The sequence below is a fragment of the Oncorhynchus mykiss genome, chromosome 23 (genome assembly GCF_057628025.1).
Source record: "Oncorhynchus mykiss isolate SJ-2025 chromosome 23, ASM5762802v1, whole genome shotgun sequence".
Classification (NCBI taxonomy): Eukaryota; Metazoa; Chordata; class Actinopteri; order Salmoniformes; family Salmonidae; genus Oncorhynchus; species Oncorhynchus mykiss.
In genome coordinates, this window is record NC_143044.1 from 21,809,442 (window position 1) to 21,824,557 (window position 15,116).

The 15,116-nt window shown below is 42.1% G+C and overlaps 1 protein-coding gene across 2 annotated transcripts in view; it reads right to left on the reverse strand.

Moving 5' to 3' along the window:
* Window positions 1-833: 833 nt before the first annotated feature.
* Window positions 834-15,116, reverse strand: part of LOC110502576 (zinc transporter 6) — an 87,870-nt gene continuing 73,587 nt past the window's right edge. For both annotated transcript variants that reach the window (XM_021580716.3, XM_021580720.3), the window contains 5 exons: window positions 6,764-6,883; window positions 5,748-5,850; window positions 5,062-5,109; window positions 2,653-2,721; window positions 834-1,997 (listed from right to left, as the gene is read on the reverse strand). In XM_021580716.3, the coding sequence (XP_021436391.2) occupies window positions 1,431-1,997; window positions 2,653-2,721; window positions 5,062-5,109; window positions 5,748-5,850; window positions 6,764-6,883 (907 nt within the window). In that variant the 3' untranslated portion in view covers window positions 834-1,430. The remainder of the gene's footprint in view (window positions 1,998-2,652; window positions 2,722-5,061; window positions 5,110-5,747; window positions 5,851-6,763; window positions 6,884-15,116) is intronic.

Sequence of the window (15,116 nt, forward strand, 5' to 3'; positions counted from 1 at the left end):
CTTTTTAACACCCGCCTGCTTAACCCGGAAGTCAGCCACACCAATGTGTCGGAGGAAACATTGTTCATCTGACAGAGGTCAGCCTGCAGGCGCCCGGTCTGCCACAACGAGTCGCTAGAGTGCGGTGAGCCAAGTAAAGCCCCACCCCAGCCTAACCCTCCCCTAATCCGGACAACACTGGGCCAATTGTGATACAGCATGAGATCGAACCTGGGTCTGTAGTGACGTTCTAGCACTGCAGATTTTTAAATTAAACACTCATCTCACACTTACATTTTCTTTATGGGCCTCTTCACTATTCAACATTCACTCAACATCTCAATCAAAAGTTTTAACTTCTTGCAAGTCACAATTTTTCTTCATGGAAAATTAAAATTTCTTTAGTTATGGTCTTATGCTCTGATTTTATTTAACCAATTGCCAATAAATTAAAATGTCCAAATTAGTTTAACACACTTTGTATGAATTACTGTTAACATGAATTAAAACAAAAAGAGAAATACAAATCAGATTTGTTTTAAATTAAACGGCATACTTTCATTCCACACTTACATTTTCTTTATGGTCCTCTTCACTATTCAACATTCGCTCTCAACAACACTCACAGGTATCCCAGGTGTCTTTTTTACTCAATGTCTTAAAGCTTCGGTCAGGATATTATGTTGGAACATTTACGTAGGCCTACCTCATTTCTTATACCCAAACTCCGATCCAGACAGGCCTATATGCCTAGGATAATTAATGTCCCACGCTGAGTCGCCAAACCCATTGGAGAGTCTTTCAATAGACATTGACCTATAAAGTTAAAGTGACAAATAATAGGGCAAGTATAGTACATTTGCATTCAATTTATTGCAGACTATACTGAAACGGAAAATGACAGTTTTTGTTTTCCATTAAAGGTGAAAATACATACAGACCACTCCTTCACAATGAGGTTGGCATTAAGAAACATTAGTGTAACAAAGTGATGCCTTTAATGCAGCAGTTATGGGGCAAAACATAAGAGTCTAATTACCCCATTATGTATTGACCCTGCATTAGGTCACCGTTTTCTACCTACAAATATTACTCCAGGTAGGAACGGCTGAGCTGACCATCTTGTGATGACCATTTACCAAGGGAATAATAGTTAATGTAATCAAACATTCAAATCCTATGAGCACGAAAGTCAATTAATGGTTTAAAGCACACAAAAGCCATAGAGCTCCTCCACGATTCCCAATCAGAAGAAAAATGTTAACTGGCATATCATATACAGAACACATGCCTACAGTTAATTTCAAAGTCATTTGCTTTTTGAAGAATAGTACAAAAAAAATATAGAAAATCCACCAAAGGTCAGAATGTATGTCCTGGTCCCATCAAAATAAATACCATAATATATTCTCTCTCTGAATATCCCACTTCTATACCTTTTGTTCTAAACATCAGGGTCTGTACTGGCTGTACTGTGATGGAAGAGGGTTGATTCCAAATCGCTGTGGCGCTGCGCCTAAGGCAGTTCTGAAACCTTGTTGTGATGAAGGCATCCCTACACCCATTCCCAGGTTCATACCCATCCCCAGCTCACTCCCCGGCCGGGCTAGGTTTTGGTTGAGCATGTTGGTGTAGGGGGAGGCACCGTAGTTGAGGCCCATGCTGTAGGGCCTCTGGTGCTGGGTGCTGGGAAGCACCATGGGCTGGACATGCCTCCCTGGGGTGTTGAAGGAGAACTCTGGCGGTGGACTGCTGAGTTTGGATGGGGTGGAGGTGAGCCGGTCCATGTCCTCAGAGGATTTGGGGGGAGGGGGGACAAAGCTAGACAGGCCCCCGTGGTCAGAGGGGCTGAGTGTGCCGGCTGGGAGCACTCCGGCCATGAGGGAAGGCCGGATCCAGTCATCCTTGAAAATCTGAACCGTCAGCGTGGACACAAGGGGGAAGAGGCGGTTGGTCACATGGGCCAGCACCATCTGCTCGTTGGCATCCCGGCGTATTCGGACATGGACAGAGCCAGCCTGCACACAAAGCCGGTGGAGGAGACAAGGAGTTAAAGAGTCAGTCTGCGTGTTTACTCCACATTCTCTCTCTCTCCCTTTCTCTCCCTCTAGCTCTACTACGGCATACAATCTGGAGAGAACAGTGTGGCAACAACCCAGAACTGTGTGACAACAACTGAGCACAGCAGCAACACCACTGTATAAACTTAGTCTACACAGGAATTTACAAGTGCAGCCAAGAAGCTGGTCTATTTATCGATATGACAGCAGTGATGCTGTAATTGCGTAATGACATTATACTGCTATTATGCAGAGTGCAAATAAGTGTTATTTTATTGAATGAGATTTAACGTAGCAGCAGAACAGACAGAATCTGTATTTAAGTAATTCTACGTGAAGCAACATTGTTAGAGCCACAGTCTGAATAATTCACATCTCAGGCGTTTCAATGAAACCAGAATGACTCAATTTCTGTCTTTATGCCATATTCCCTGTATTGGAGTACGACGTGACTACTGTCATCTTTTTGTGTGACTACTCTGTCTTTACAATGGGAATCAAAGAACATGGCCTTGCTTCTCCTAGAGGCAGAGCAAACAGAGCGTGACGCATTACGCTAGGAGTCTGCTGGGTATAATGAGGAGACAGCAGGGACAAAACGATGATGACGTACCAGAGAGCCAAAGCCCACCGTCCAAAAGTGTTCGTTACGGACCTCCAGGACCCCATCCAGAGTGGAGACCTGATGGAAGACAAGTACTGTTTTACACACATACATACAGTCTAGAGGTTTGCTCCTGCCCGCTCCCGCTGGCTTTCTGTCTGACTCCCACCCGCTCCAACTGGTCCCGAACCCAACCACCGTCCCGCAATGTTATTTTAGGCATATGTGACGCGGCTTACTTGCCAGCCATGGTCCCAGCAATTCTGCATCCTATAGGCAGTATCAAAATGTGCAAAAATACCTACGATTCTTACGTCACATGGCCCATTATATTAGGCTAACGGTAGGTATTACTGGGCTATATCAACCAACAGGCTAGATGGAGTTTGAAGAGAGCAGTGTGAACACTTGCACTTTCTCTTGAGCTACATTTTATAGCCTACCTTTAAGGAGCAGGACAATTTTCAGATGGGACATATGGCTGATCAGTACTTATTTCAAGGCAATGTAGTAAACTATCGTATAAATCCGATTTCCTTGGAAATGATAACTGCCCCATCATTCTCCACACATGCATAGGCTATAGCCTTCTCTATTTAATTGAGACCACATGCCCACCTGATCTTGCACATATGGATACTGAACCTGAAGCAGCAAAAATTATGAGGGCGGACACTTGCATTTTTTCTTGAGCTATGTTTTGCATATAGGATGTAGCCTACCTTTAGAAGCAGGACGATTTGCAGGCAGAGACAAATAAATGGGTAATTCATATTTATGGAAAAGGCGCAATGCTCACTCACGATGGTAGCCTATGCATGCATTGCGCCTTTTCAATTATAACATTTTTTTGATTGCACCTGGACTCACATTGGTTGAGGGCCCTACACTTCTTTCCATCACCAATATTACTTTACAGACACTGTAGTAAACTATAGCCTAATCATATTGAAATTAATTTCCTTTGGAACGATAACTGCAACGTGTAGAGCCCGATATTAAAATCGGCCGATATAGTTTTTTTTAATGCTATATCGGTTTAATTTCCCTGGAGTAAAACAACCGGAAGATATAGCGGCAGATGTTTTGTCACACAAAAAAAACAAATCGGAATCAGTATTGGACCCCAAAAAATATATCAGTCGGGCTTTAGCCACGTGATTCTCTGCCCATGCATAGGCAGCCTACTCTACTTCACTGAAACCACACATACTGTTGGCGCACATGATCTTGCACACCCAACTAGGAGAGGAAGGCTACTGAACTTGAAGCAGCGAAATTCTGAGGGTGTGTGAAAAACACGACAAAGAGGTGCTTTTAATACAATAGGAAGGCAAACAAAGCAGAAAGATGTTTGCTTCCAAATAACCTGCGGGATCTGACCGCATCATGAAAAATGCAGACCGCGCCACAATCGCTGTAGGTGTCTAACAGAGTCTCTGCCATGAGGTGACCAGTCCCAGTCAATGCCCATGGTCTGAAAAAACTATAAACTGGCTCTAGTTATAATATTGCTAGAGTGGCACAATAGGATCCCAAGGGGCACAATATATTTTAAAACATGTTAGGGATTCATTGCAAGCCGTTTCACACTGTGAAATACACTTCAATAATATATACATATAAAGCACAGAAACAAAAATTGGCTTCAATACACATGGTACACGCAACACATTTCAACTGCCTTATTTAGCGAGTGCAACGTGCTTGAAAAATAGGAAAGAGGTCAAAAGAGGACAACCCTCAGCAAACGCATCACTGATTGCCATTAGGAGCAAAGATGAGAGGTTCCCATTCGCTTCCAGCACTTTGCCCTCCACAACCATGGCGCCAAACAACTCCAGAGTTGTTGGACCATCAAAATCATTATTTAAATGTTTTCTGTGAATGGTTTGATGACTGTGTAAATATCCCGTATTATGTAAATAATTTACATGTATTCCACTTCATATGCCTCGTTATTAACATTGTACTTCATGTCTAACTTTAGCTCCATTTGGACATTACATTACACTTTGTTGTGCTGATGACGTGGATGTCAATTAAGGCAGCCCTAAAAGCGGAAGACACCTTTCAGTTGAATGCATTCAGTTGTACAACTGACTTTATTGTTAGGATTATCTCCGCTCCACAATTCACTAGGGTTGTCCTCATTGCTTTTGTCTAGATGGAGTACAACTATGACCGGAAGTCACTTTTTGTAGCAGGTTAGAAGAGCATTTTAGCTAACCCCTTTCCTAATTCACCTAACTTGCTACGTTAATTCTTCAGACCCGTTGCCTAAGTTCTACTAACCAGCTACAAAAAAGTAACTTCCGTAGCTGTATACCACCTAGTTAAAACCGTCCTTAATTGACCTCCCATCCTATTTCAATAGTTAATTAAACAAAATCATCACCCCCACTTGAGTGCTCTTACCTCTCTGAGCAGTTTGTCAAGCTGACCGATGACATGGGAGGGAGTGGTCTAAAGAGGACAGAACACAGCCAGGTGTGAGTCACCAGAGTGTCTCTGTTCAAAACACAGTGCTCCAGAAAATCCACAGAAAAACTATTTAAGTATTTCTTTCATTAGTCCACTGTTGATGCAGTCCCAAAATGTCTCCTGCATCATCATGATGATGTGGCCTTTGCTTCTTAAAAGTCCAAAACTTGACTGCTGACGTGCAAAAACATCCCAGAACATGCTCTCTTGAACGTATTTTTTAACAGTCAGTTGAGAACAAATTCTTATGTACGACAGCTCTGGGATTCGATCCAGCAACCTTTCGGTTACTGGCCCAGCGCTCTAACCACTAGGCTACCTGCCGCCCCAACAGTGCTTCTTCCTTTAAAAGTTTTGAGCTTATACCACGACCGTTTGTGGTAGATGGTGGTAAATTGTGTCATTCTGGCAACAATGGCTGACACTTAAATGACGTGCTGCAACATTTATAGGAAGAACCACTGTAAACCAAACATAATCCGGACAGAACATAACTCAGGCTTTCCAAGAGTTTACAGTGTTGAGTTGAGTTACAGTAAAGTTGTGCGATCCACATCACATCCTACAGAGAATCAATGATCCAGTTCAATTTAGACTGTGGACATGTTTGAATAGCCTACCTGAAGGAGCACCTTCCCGCTGTACACACTCATAGGATACATGGTGCCAAAGATCATGAGGCCGATGGCCACCGCCGAAACTGTGTCCACAGCATTGTAATTACTAGAGAGAGAGAATCATCAGGTACTTCATAATAGATACTATTAGTACGTTATAAAGTTAGGAGCATATAGCTGTCAGGATAGAGCTGGGAGACATGGACAAAAATCCATATCACGATAAACTGACTGAATTATCATGATAACGATACGTTTATAACATCCATGTACACCATAACGGTATTCACAATCATCCATGTAACAATCACCAACTCAGTCTTGTGGTTAGTGTCCACCTTGAGATTGGAAGGCTGTGAGTTCGATCCCCGGCCAAGTCATAAGACTGTAAAAATGGCACCTGATGAGTCACTGCTTGGCACTCAGCATTTTTTAAATTTATTTTTTAGTTAAATAAAGGTTAACTAGGCAAGACAATTAAGAACAAATTATTTTTTACAATGACGGCCTACCAGGGAACATGTATGTTCAGGGGCACAACGACAGATTTTTACCTTGTCAGCTCGGGATTCGATCCAGCAACCTTTCGGTTACTGGCCCAACACTCTAACCACTAGGCTACCTGCCGCCCAGTCCTTAATACCTGCCGCATTAAGGAGATAGATTGAGGGTAAGGCCGTGCGATAGACTAGCTTTTGGCTCCTGCCCTATGAGCAGCTAGTGCAAGGCTATTTCCATATAAGCAGACTTATTTCATTTCAAAGTTCACATTTCTCTAGTAACTTATCATTTTGAGCGATATCAGCAAATGCCCACGATAAGTGGTCGGTGTCGATGTCAAGAGTTATCATGGAGGTTGATAAGTAAAAAGAGGGATGTCAAACACACATCAGGTCGATAATGGGGGCTTTGTGGGAACAGAATTCAGAGTACATATTATTCCTCAACAATATTGATTTATATACTTCCCCGAATCCACTAACTAATTCCATTACACCATGTCAGAGGGGAGGACTTACTTGATCTCAATGAGCATGTAGGTGATGCAGAGTGAGAGAGCTCCGGCCACGTTGATTAAGACAAAGGGATTCATACGAGGCAGAAGGACACTGCTGAGACCAGGGATAATCCCACACAGGCTGAAAACATACAAACACAAAAATAAAATGACTATACTGAGCCATTCAACCCTGTGGTGATGCTCCAAACGTGTCTAAACTTGTTAGAGTTACTGTGACAACACACATTACCAAAGTGACAACACACATTACCAAAGGGCAACCAAAGAAATCACACAAACAATCCAAGACAGGGACTCACAGAAAGCACCTGTAATATACACATCTTCTTAAAAGTTAAAATATTAATAATGCTGAGACTAAGTGATTGTAATAACAATCTACTAGACACAAATATAAATGCAAAACATTTCAACGATTTTACTGAGTTACAGTTCATATAAGGAAATCAGTCAATTGAAACAAATTCATTAGGCCCTAATCTATGGATTTCACATGACTGGGCAGGGGTACAGCCATGGGTAGGCCTAGGAGGGCATAGCCCCCTTGGGGAGCCCACCCACTGGGTAGCCAGGCACAGCCAATGAGAATTAGTTTTTCCCCACAAAAGGCTTTATTACAGCCAGTTTCATCAGATGTTCAAGGTGGCTGGTGTGCTCACTGTGCTGCCAGACTCCAGAGGTGCAGTCAAATTTAAATATGCTCAAATCATTGGTCACATACACATGGTTGGCAGATGTTATTGCGAGTGTAGCGAAATGCTTGTACTAAACCATTGCTAAATCATTGTTTGTAACATTACGATGCCGTCACCATCGACGATGGCTGTCAAACATGGTTGATACTCCGAGTCGGTATTCATGTCATATGAAAGAATTCCCCTCGACCACGACCACAAATTTTGGAAAACAAACGTTCTTCATCGACTTTTGGTTATAAGGAAATAACAAAACATGCTGAAAAGCTGCTGTGTTGTTCAATGTGTGTTCAGAAACTATTCACATCTCTTGACTTTTTCCACATTTTGTTGTGTTACAAAGTGGGATTAAAATGAATGCCATTTTTCATCAACAACCTACACAAAATTCTCTATTGTAAAAGTGGAAGAAACATTTTTTTTTACTGATGTTAGAATTTATGAAATATGAAACACTAATACACAACATACATACACAAAAGTATGTGGACACACCGTCAAATTAGTGGATTCGGTTATTTCAACCAAACCCGTTTCTGACAGGGGTATAAAATCGTGCACACCGCCATGCAACCTCCATAGACAAACATTGACAGTAGAATGGCCTTACTGAAGAGCTGTGACTTTCAACGTGGTACCGTCATAGGATGCCAACTTCACAACAAGTCAGTTCGGCAAATTTCTGCCCTGCAAGAGCTACCCCGGTCAACTGTAAGTGCTGTTATTGTGAATTGAAAACAGCTAGGAGCAACAATGGATCAGCTGCGAAGTGGTAGGCCACACAAGCTCACAGAACGGGACTGCCGAGCACATAAAAAACGTCTGTCCTCGGTTGCAACACTCACTACCAAGTTCCAAACTACCTCTGGAAGCAACATTGGCAAAATAACTGTTCGTCGGGAGCTTCATGAAATAGGTTTCCATGGCCGAACAGCCACACACAAGTCTAAGATCACCATGCACAATGCCAAGCGTCGGCTGTGGTGTAAAGTGGTGTAAAGCTCGCCGACATTGGACTCTGGAGCAGTGGAAACGAGTTCTCTGGAGTGGTGAATCACGCTTCACCATCTGGCAATCCAATGAACAAATCTGGGATGGCGGATGCCAGGAGAACGCTACCTGCCCCAATGCGTAGTGCCAACTGTAAAGTTTGGTGGACGAGGAATAATGGTCTGGGGCTGTTTTTCATGGTTCGGGCTAGGCCCCTTAGTTCCAGTGAAGGGAAATCTTAGTTTCAGCAGGACAATGCGCCTGTGCACAAAGCAAGGTCCATACAGAAATGGTTTGTTGAGATCGGTGTGGAAGAACTTGACTGGCCTGCACAGAGCCCTGACCTGAACCCCATCGAACACCTTTGGGTTGAATTGAAACGCAGACTGCGAGCCAGGCCTAATCGCCCAACATCAGTGTCCGACCTCACTAATGCTCGTGGCTGAATGGAAGCAAGTCTCCGCACCAATGTTTCAACATCTAGTGGAAAGCCTTCCCTGAAGAGTTGAGGCTGTTATAGCAGCAAAAGGGGACCAACTCCATATAAATGCCCATGATTTTGGAATGAGATGTTCGTTGAGCAGGTGTCCACATACTTTGACCATGTAGTGTATATTCTTGGGCACCAACACTTCTATGTATTATTTTACAGACAGATGGATGTATGCATTCATCCCGTGTTCTCTCTACGTGGTGTGTTTTTAGATCAGATTATATTTTTGGGATGTGCTTCGTCCTGTTCATAAATGACCAATGTCTGATCTAATTCAAATGGCTAGCGGTTCATTATGCCGTTGTGATACAATTAATGTACAATTAAGCATTCATGTGTGTCGCTTTTCAGCATGTGACTAAAATAAATACATTGCTCTCATTTCACAAAAAGAAAAACGAGATCCCTATAGTGAGTGGAACCCCCTCAGGATCTTACAGTTGTGTGGTGATGAGGCAGTGTGCATGCTTTACAGATCAGGTATTTGTGTTTAATCAGAGATGTTAATGCAGTGCATTAGGAAGGGGTAACCCCATCAGAGTAAACGTGATGATATGATATGAAGGGATGTGCTGTCAACACTGGGGATCACAGTGTCTGAGACCACACATCATACTCATCAGCATCAGTAGGGGGAGTAGAGGGCAATGAGTTCACTCACATTTAGCCAGTGTGAAATCATGACATTTAGCCCTGTTTTTTTTATCTGCAGTGATGTATTCATATCTTGGCATAATATTATTTGAAATAGGTCATGATTAGATAAATACTGAGAAGATGAATTCTATATAGTGTTTTTAAACTGCATCCCTGTCCAATGTCAACCTCTTATTAAACATGCATGGATACTAGTCCACTGATGTCCAACAAGGACACAATAAAAAAAAGAGGCATTATCTTTAAAAAAGAAAAGAAAACCCATTAACCTAAAGAAGCTCAACCTCCGGTCACTTAATTTGAAGCCAACATTGGGGCGGGGGGGGGGGGGGGGGGGTAGCAGGATTTACAATCCCAATAATCTCCTAAATCTCCCCTCTGCATTGATATAATTTGAGTACTAGGGACAGGGTCGTGTGATTCCACGACCGTCTGTCTGCACAGTCTGTGCATCCGGCGCTGCCTAGAGAGAGAGAGAGCGAGAGAGAACACTGTGTGGATAGAGGGAGCTTTGTTCCAGAGTGACAGTTTGCATAATCCCACCCACTGGAGACAGAAATTGTGGGATTACGGTGAGACATACAAACACTTGATATGATGTCGGTCGGCTATAAATACAGGCTAAACGCTGTTGCCCAAATAATAGTACACAGTGGACTAGCTCCGAGGGTTATATAATGTCTACCCACCAAACATCAGGGAGGGTGGTGAGGCCCAGAGACACGGATGACACGATTAAAGCAGATAATGAAACAATGAGTCAAAGTAGTCCGGGACATCCTGTCCACTGTGCCTTCTATTCAGAACAATCAGAACTTTACTCTGTCATACAGCGCCTTCAGAAAGTATCCACACCCCTTGACTTTTCCCACATTTTGTTGTTTAACACAGCCTGAATTTAAAAGTGATTAAATTCAGATTTTGTGTCACTGGCATACACAACATACCCCATAATGTCAAAGTGGAATTATGTTTTTATACATTTTTACAAATGAAAAAAAAAAGTGTTATTAATGATAGTATCAATACGTAATCAACTCCTTTGTTATGTCAAGCCTAAATACGTTCAGGAGTAAAAATGTGCTTTAAATCACATAGGTTTCATGGACTCACTGTATGCAATAAGTGTTTAACAGGATTTTTTAATGACTACTTCATCTCTGTTCAATTATCTTTAAGGTCCCTCAGTCAAGGAGTGAACTTCAAAAACGGACTCAAGAACAAAGACCAGAGACATTTTCCAATGCCTCGCAAAGAAGGGCACCTATTGGTAGATGGGTAAAAATAAAAAAGCAGACATTGAATGTCCCTTTGAGAATGGTGAAGTTAATTACACTTTGGATGGTGTACAGTGCATTCGGAAAGTATTCAGACACCTTGACTTTTCCACATTTTGTTTCATTACAGCCTTATTCTAAAACTGATTAAATAGTCCCCCCCCCCTCTCATTAATCTACACACAATACCCCATAATGACAAAGCAGAAACATGTTTTTAGAAATGTTTGCAAATTTATAAAACAAACAAACAAAAACAGAAATAGTTTATTTACATAAGTATTCAGACCCTTTGCTATGAGACTCAAAATTGAGCTCAGGTGCATCCTGGCTCCAGTGATCATCCTTGAGATGTTTCTACAACTTGATTGGATTCTACCTGTGGTAAATTCAATTGGACATGATTTGGAAAAGCACACACCTGTCCATCCCACAGTTGACAGTGCCTGTCAAAGAAAAAAAAACAAGCCATGAGGTGAAATTATTGTCCGTAGAGCTCAGAGACAGGATTTTGTCAAGGCAAAGATCTGGGGAAAGGTACCAAAATATGTGTGCAGCATTGAAGGTGCCCAAAAACACAGAACCCTCCATCATTCTTAAATGGAAGACGTTTGGAACAACCAAGCCTCTCCCTAGATCTGGCCGCCTAGCCAAACTGAGCAATCGGGGGAGAAGGGCCTTGGTCAGGGAGATGACCAAGAACCCAATGGTCACTCTGACAGAGCTCCGGTGTTCCTCTGTGGAGATGTGAGAACCTTCCAGAAGGACAACCATCTCTGCAGCACTCCACCAATCAGGCCTTTATAGTACAGTGGCCAGACAAAAACCACTCCTCAGTAAAAGGCACATGACAGCCCTCTTGCCAAAAGACACCTAAAGGACTCATACTACAGTGCCTTGCGAAAGTATTCGGCCCCCTTGAACTTTGCGACCTTTTGCCACATTTCAGGCTTCAAACATAAAGATATAAAACTGTATTTTTTTGTGAAGAATCAACAACAAGTGGGACACAATCATGAAGTGGAACGACCATTTATTGGATATTTCTAACTTTTTTAACAAATCAAAAACTGAAAAATTGGGCGTGCAAAATTATTCAGCCCCTTTACTTTCAGTGCAGCAAACTCTCTCCAGAAGTTCAGTGAGGATCTCTGAATGATCCAATGTTGACCTAAATGACTAATGATGATAAATACAATCCACCTGTGTGTAATCAAGTCTCCGTATAAATGCACCTGCACTGTGATAGTCTCAGAGGTCCGTTAAAAGCGCAGAGAGCATCATGAAGAACAAGGAACACACCAGGCAGGTCCGAGATACTGTTGTGAAGAAGTTTAAAGCCGGATTTGGATACAAAAAGATTTCCCAAGCTTTAAACATCCCAAGGAGCACTGTGCAAGCGATAATATTGAAATGGAAGGAGTATCAGACCACTGCAAATCTACCAAGACCTGGCCGTCCCTCTAAACTTTCAGCTCATACAAGGAGAATACTGATCAGAGATGCAGCCAAGAGGCCCATGATCACTCTGGATGAACTGCAGAGATCTACAGCTGAGGTGGGAGACTCTGTCCATAGGACAACAATCAGTCGTATATTGCACAAATCTGGCCTTTATGGAAGAGTGGCAAGAAGAAAGCCATTTCTTAAAGATATCCATAAAAAGTGTCGTTTAAAGTTTGCCACAAGCCACCTGGGAGACACACCAAACATGTGGAAGAAGGTGCTCTGGTCAGATGAAACCAAATTTGAACTTTTTGGCAACAATGCAAAACGTTATGTTTGGCGTAAAAGCAACACAGCTGAACACACCATTCCCACTGTCAAACATGGTGGTGGCAGCATCATGGTTTGGGCCTGCTTTTCTTCAGCAGGGACAGGGAAGATGGTTAAAATTGATGGGAAGATGGATGGAGCCAAATACAGGACCGTTCTGGAAGAAAACCTGATGGAGTCTGCAAAAGACCTGAGACTGGGACGGAGATTTGTCTTCCAACAAGACAATGATCCAAAACATAAAGCAAAATCTACAATGGAATGGTTCAAAAATAAACATATCCAGGTGTTAGAATGGCCAAGTCAAAGTCCAGACCTGAATCCAATCGAGAATCTGTGGAAAGAACTGAAAACTGCTGTTCACAAATGTTCTCCATCCAACCTCACTGAGCTCGAGCTGTTTTGCAAGGAGGAATGGGAAAAAATGTCAGTCTCTCGATGTGCAAAACTGATAGAGACTTACCCCAAGCGACTTACAGCTGTAATCGCAGCAAAAGGTGGCGCTACAAAGTATTAACTTAAGGGGGCTGAATAATTTTGCACGCCCAATTTTTCAGTTTTTGATTTGTTAAAACAGTTTGAAATATCCAATAAATGTCATTCCACTTCATGATTGTGTCCCACTTGTTGTTGATTCTTCACAAAAAAATACAGTTTTATATCTTTATGTTTGAAGCCTGAAATGTGGCAAAAGGTCACAAAGTTCAAGGGGGCCGAATACTTTCGCAAGGCACTGTATGAGAAATAAGATTATCTGGTCTGATGAAACCAAGATTAAACTCTTTGGTCTGAACGCCAAGCGTCACGTCTGGAAGACACCTGGCACCATACCTATGGTGAAGCATGGTGGAGGGAGCATCATGGTGTCGACATGTTTTTCAGTGGCAGGGACTGGGAGACTAGTCAGGATTGAGGGAAAGATGAACGGAGCAAAGTACAGAGATCCTTGATGAAAACCTGCTCCAGACCACTCAGGACCTCAGACTGGGGCGAAGGTTCACCTTCCAACAGAATAATGACCCTAAGCACACAGACAAGACAACATAGGAGTGGCTTCGGGACAAGTCTCGGAATGTCCTTAGGTGGCTTGACCAGAGCCTTAACTTGAACCTGATCGAACATCTCTGGAGAGCCCTGAAAATAACTTTTCAGCGACACTCCCGATCCAACCTGACAGAGCTTGAGAGGTTCTGCAGAGAAGAATGGGAGAAACTCCTCAAATCCTTCCTAACTCACTTGTTGGAGAGGAAGGAAAACCGCTCAGAGATTTCACCATGAAGCCAATGGTGACTTTAAAACAGTTACAGAGTTCAATGGCTGTGAGAGGAGAAAACTGAGGATGGATCAACAACATTGTAGTTCCACAATTCTAACCTAAATGACAGTGTGCAAAGAAAGAAGCCTGTACAGAATAAAAATATTCAATGCATCCTGTTTGCAATAGTATGCTAAAGTAAAACTGCAAAACATTTGGAAAATAAATGTACTTTCATGTCCTGAATACAAAGTGTTATGTTTAGGGAAAATCTAACAACATATCACTTAGTACCACTCTTCATATTTTAAAGCTTGGTGGTGGCTGCATCATGTTTTGGGTATACTTGTCATCTGCAAAAACTAGGGATTTTTTTTAGGATAAAAAGAAACAGAATAGAGCTATAAGCACAGGCAAAATCCTAGAGGAAAACCTGGTTCCGTCTGCTTTCCAACAGACAGTGGGATAGAAATTCACCTTTCAGCAGGACAATAACCTAAAACACAAGGCCAAATAGATACTGGAGTTTCTTTCCAATGAATGTTCATAAGTGGCCTAATTACAGTTTTGACTTCAAATCGGCTTGAAAATCTATCGCAAGACCTGAAAATGGCTGTCTAGATGCTAACAACAACCACCTTGACAGAGCTTTAAGAATTTTAAAAAGAATGTGCAAATAATGTACAATACAGGTGTGCAAAGCTCTTACAGACTTACCCAGAAAGACTCACAGCTGTAATTGCTGCCAAAGGTGATTCTAACATGTATTGATTCAGGGGTGTGGATAGTTATGTAAATTATATATTTCTGTAATTTAATTTTCAATAAATTTGTTAAAATGTATATTAGGTGCTTTTGCCCTAGGTAACCTGGAGAGTGGGTGGGATTGTACGTGCCTTTTACTATTCAGGATGGAATGCGACAGAAAGCCACTTCAATAATATTTGGGGTTTTAGAATAGATGAGAATCCATCTTATTTAGGTCTAGTTTTGTTTCATAGAGTGCTACTGGTATATTATTTCAGATCAGGGTGTTATAGCTATGAGGGAACGCCTGCATAATGGAAAGCAAAATATAGCTGGACCTGCAATGAGTTAGAGGCTTGTTTTAACATGACCCTCAGCAGCTCATTCACATAACCCATTAGGAGGTAAGGGAGGGTTCTTTTTCAATGAGTCCTCCAACTCCAAACATGACTCAGCCTTTT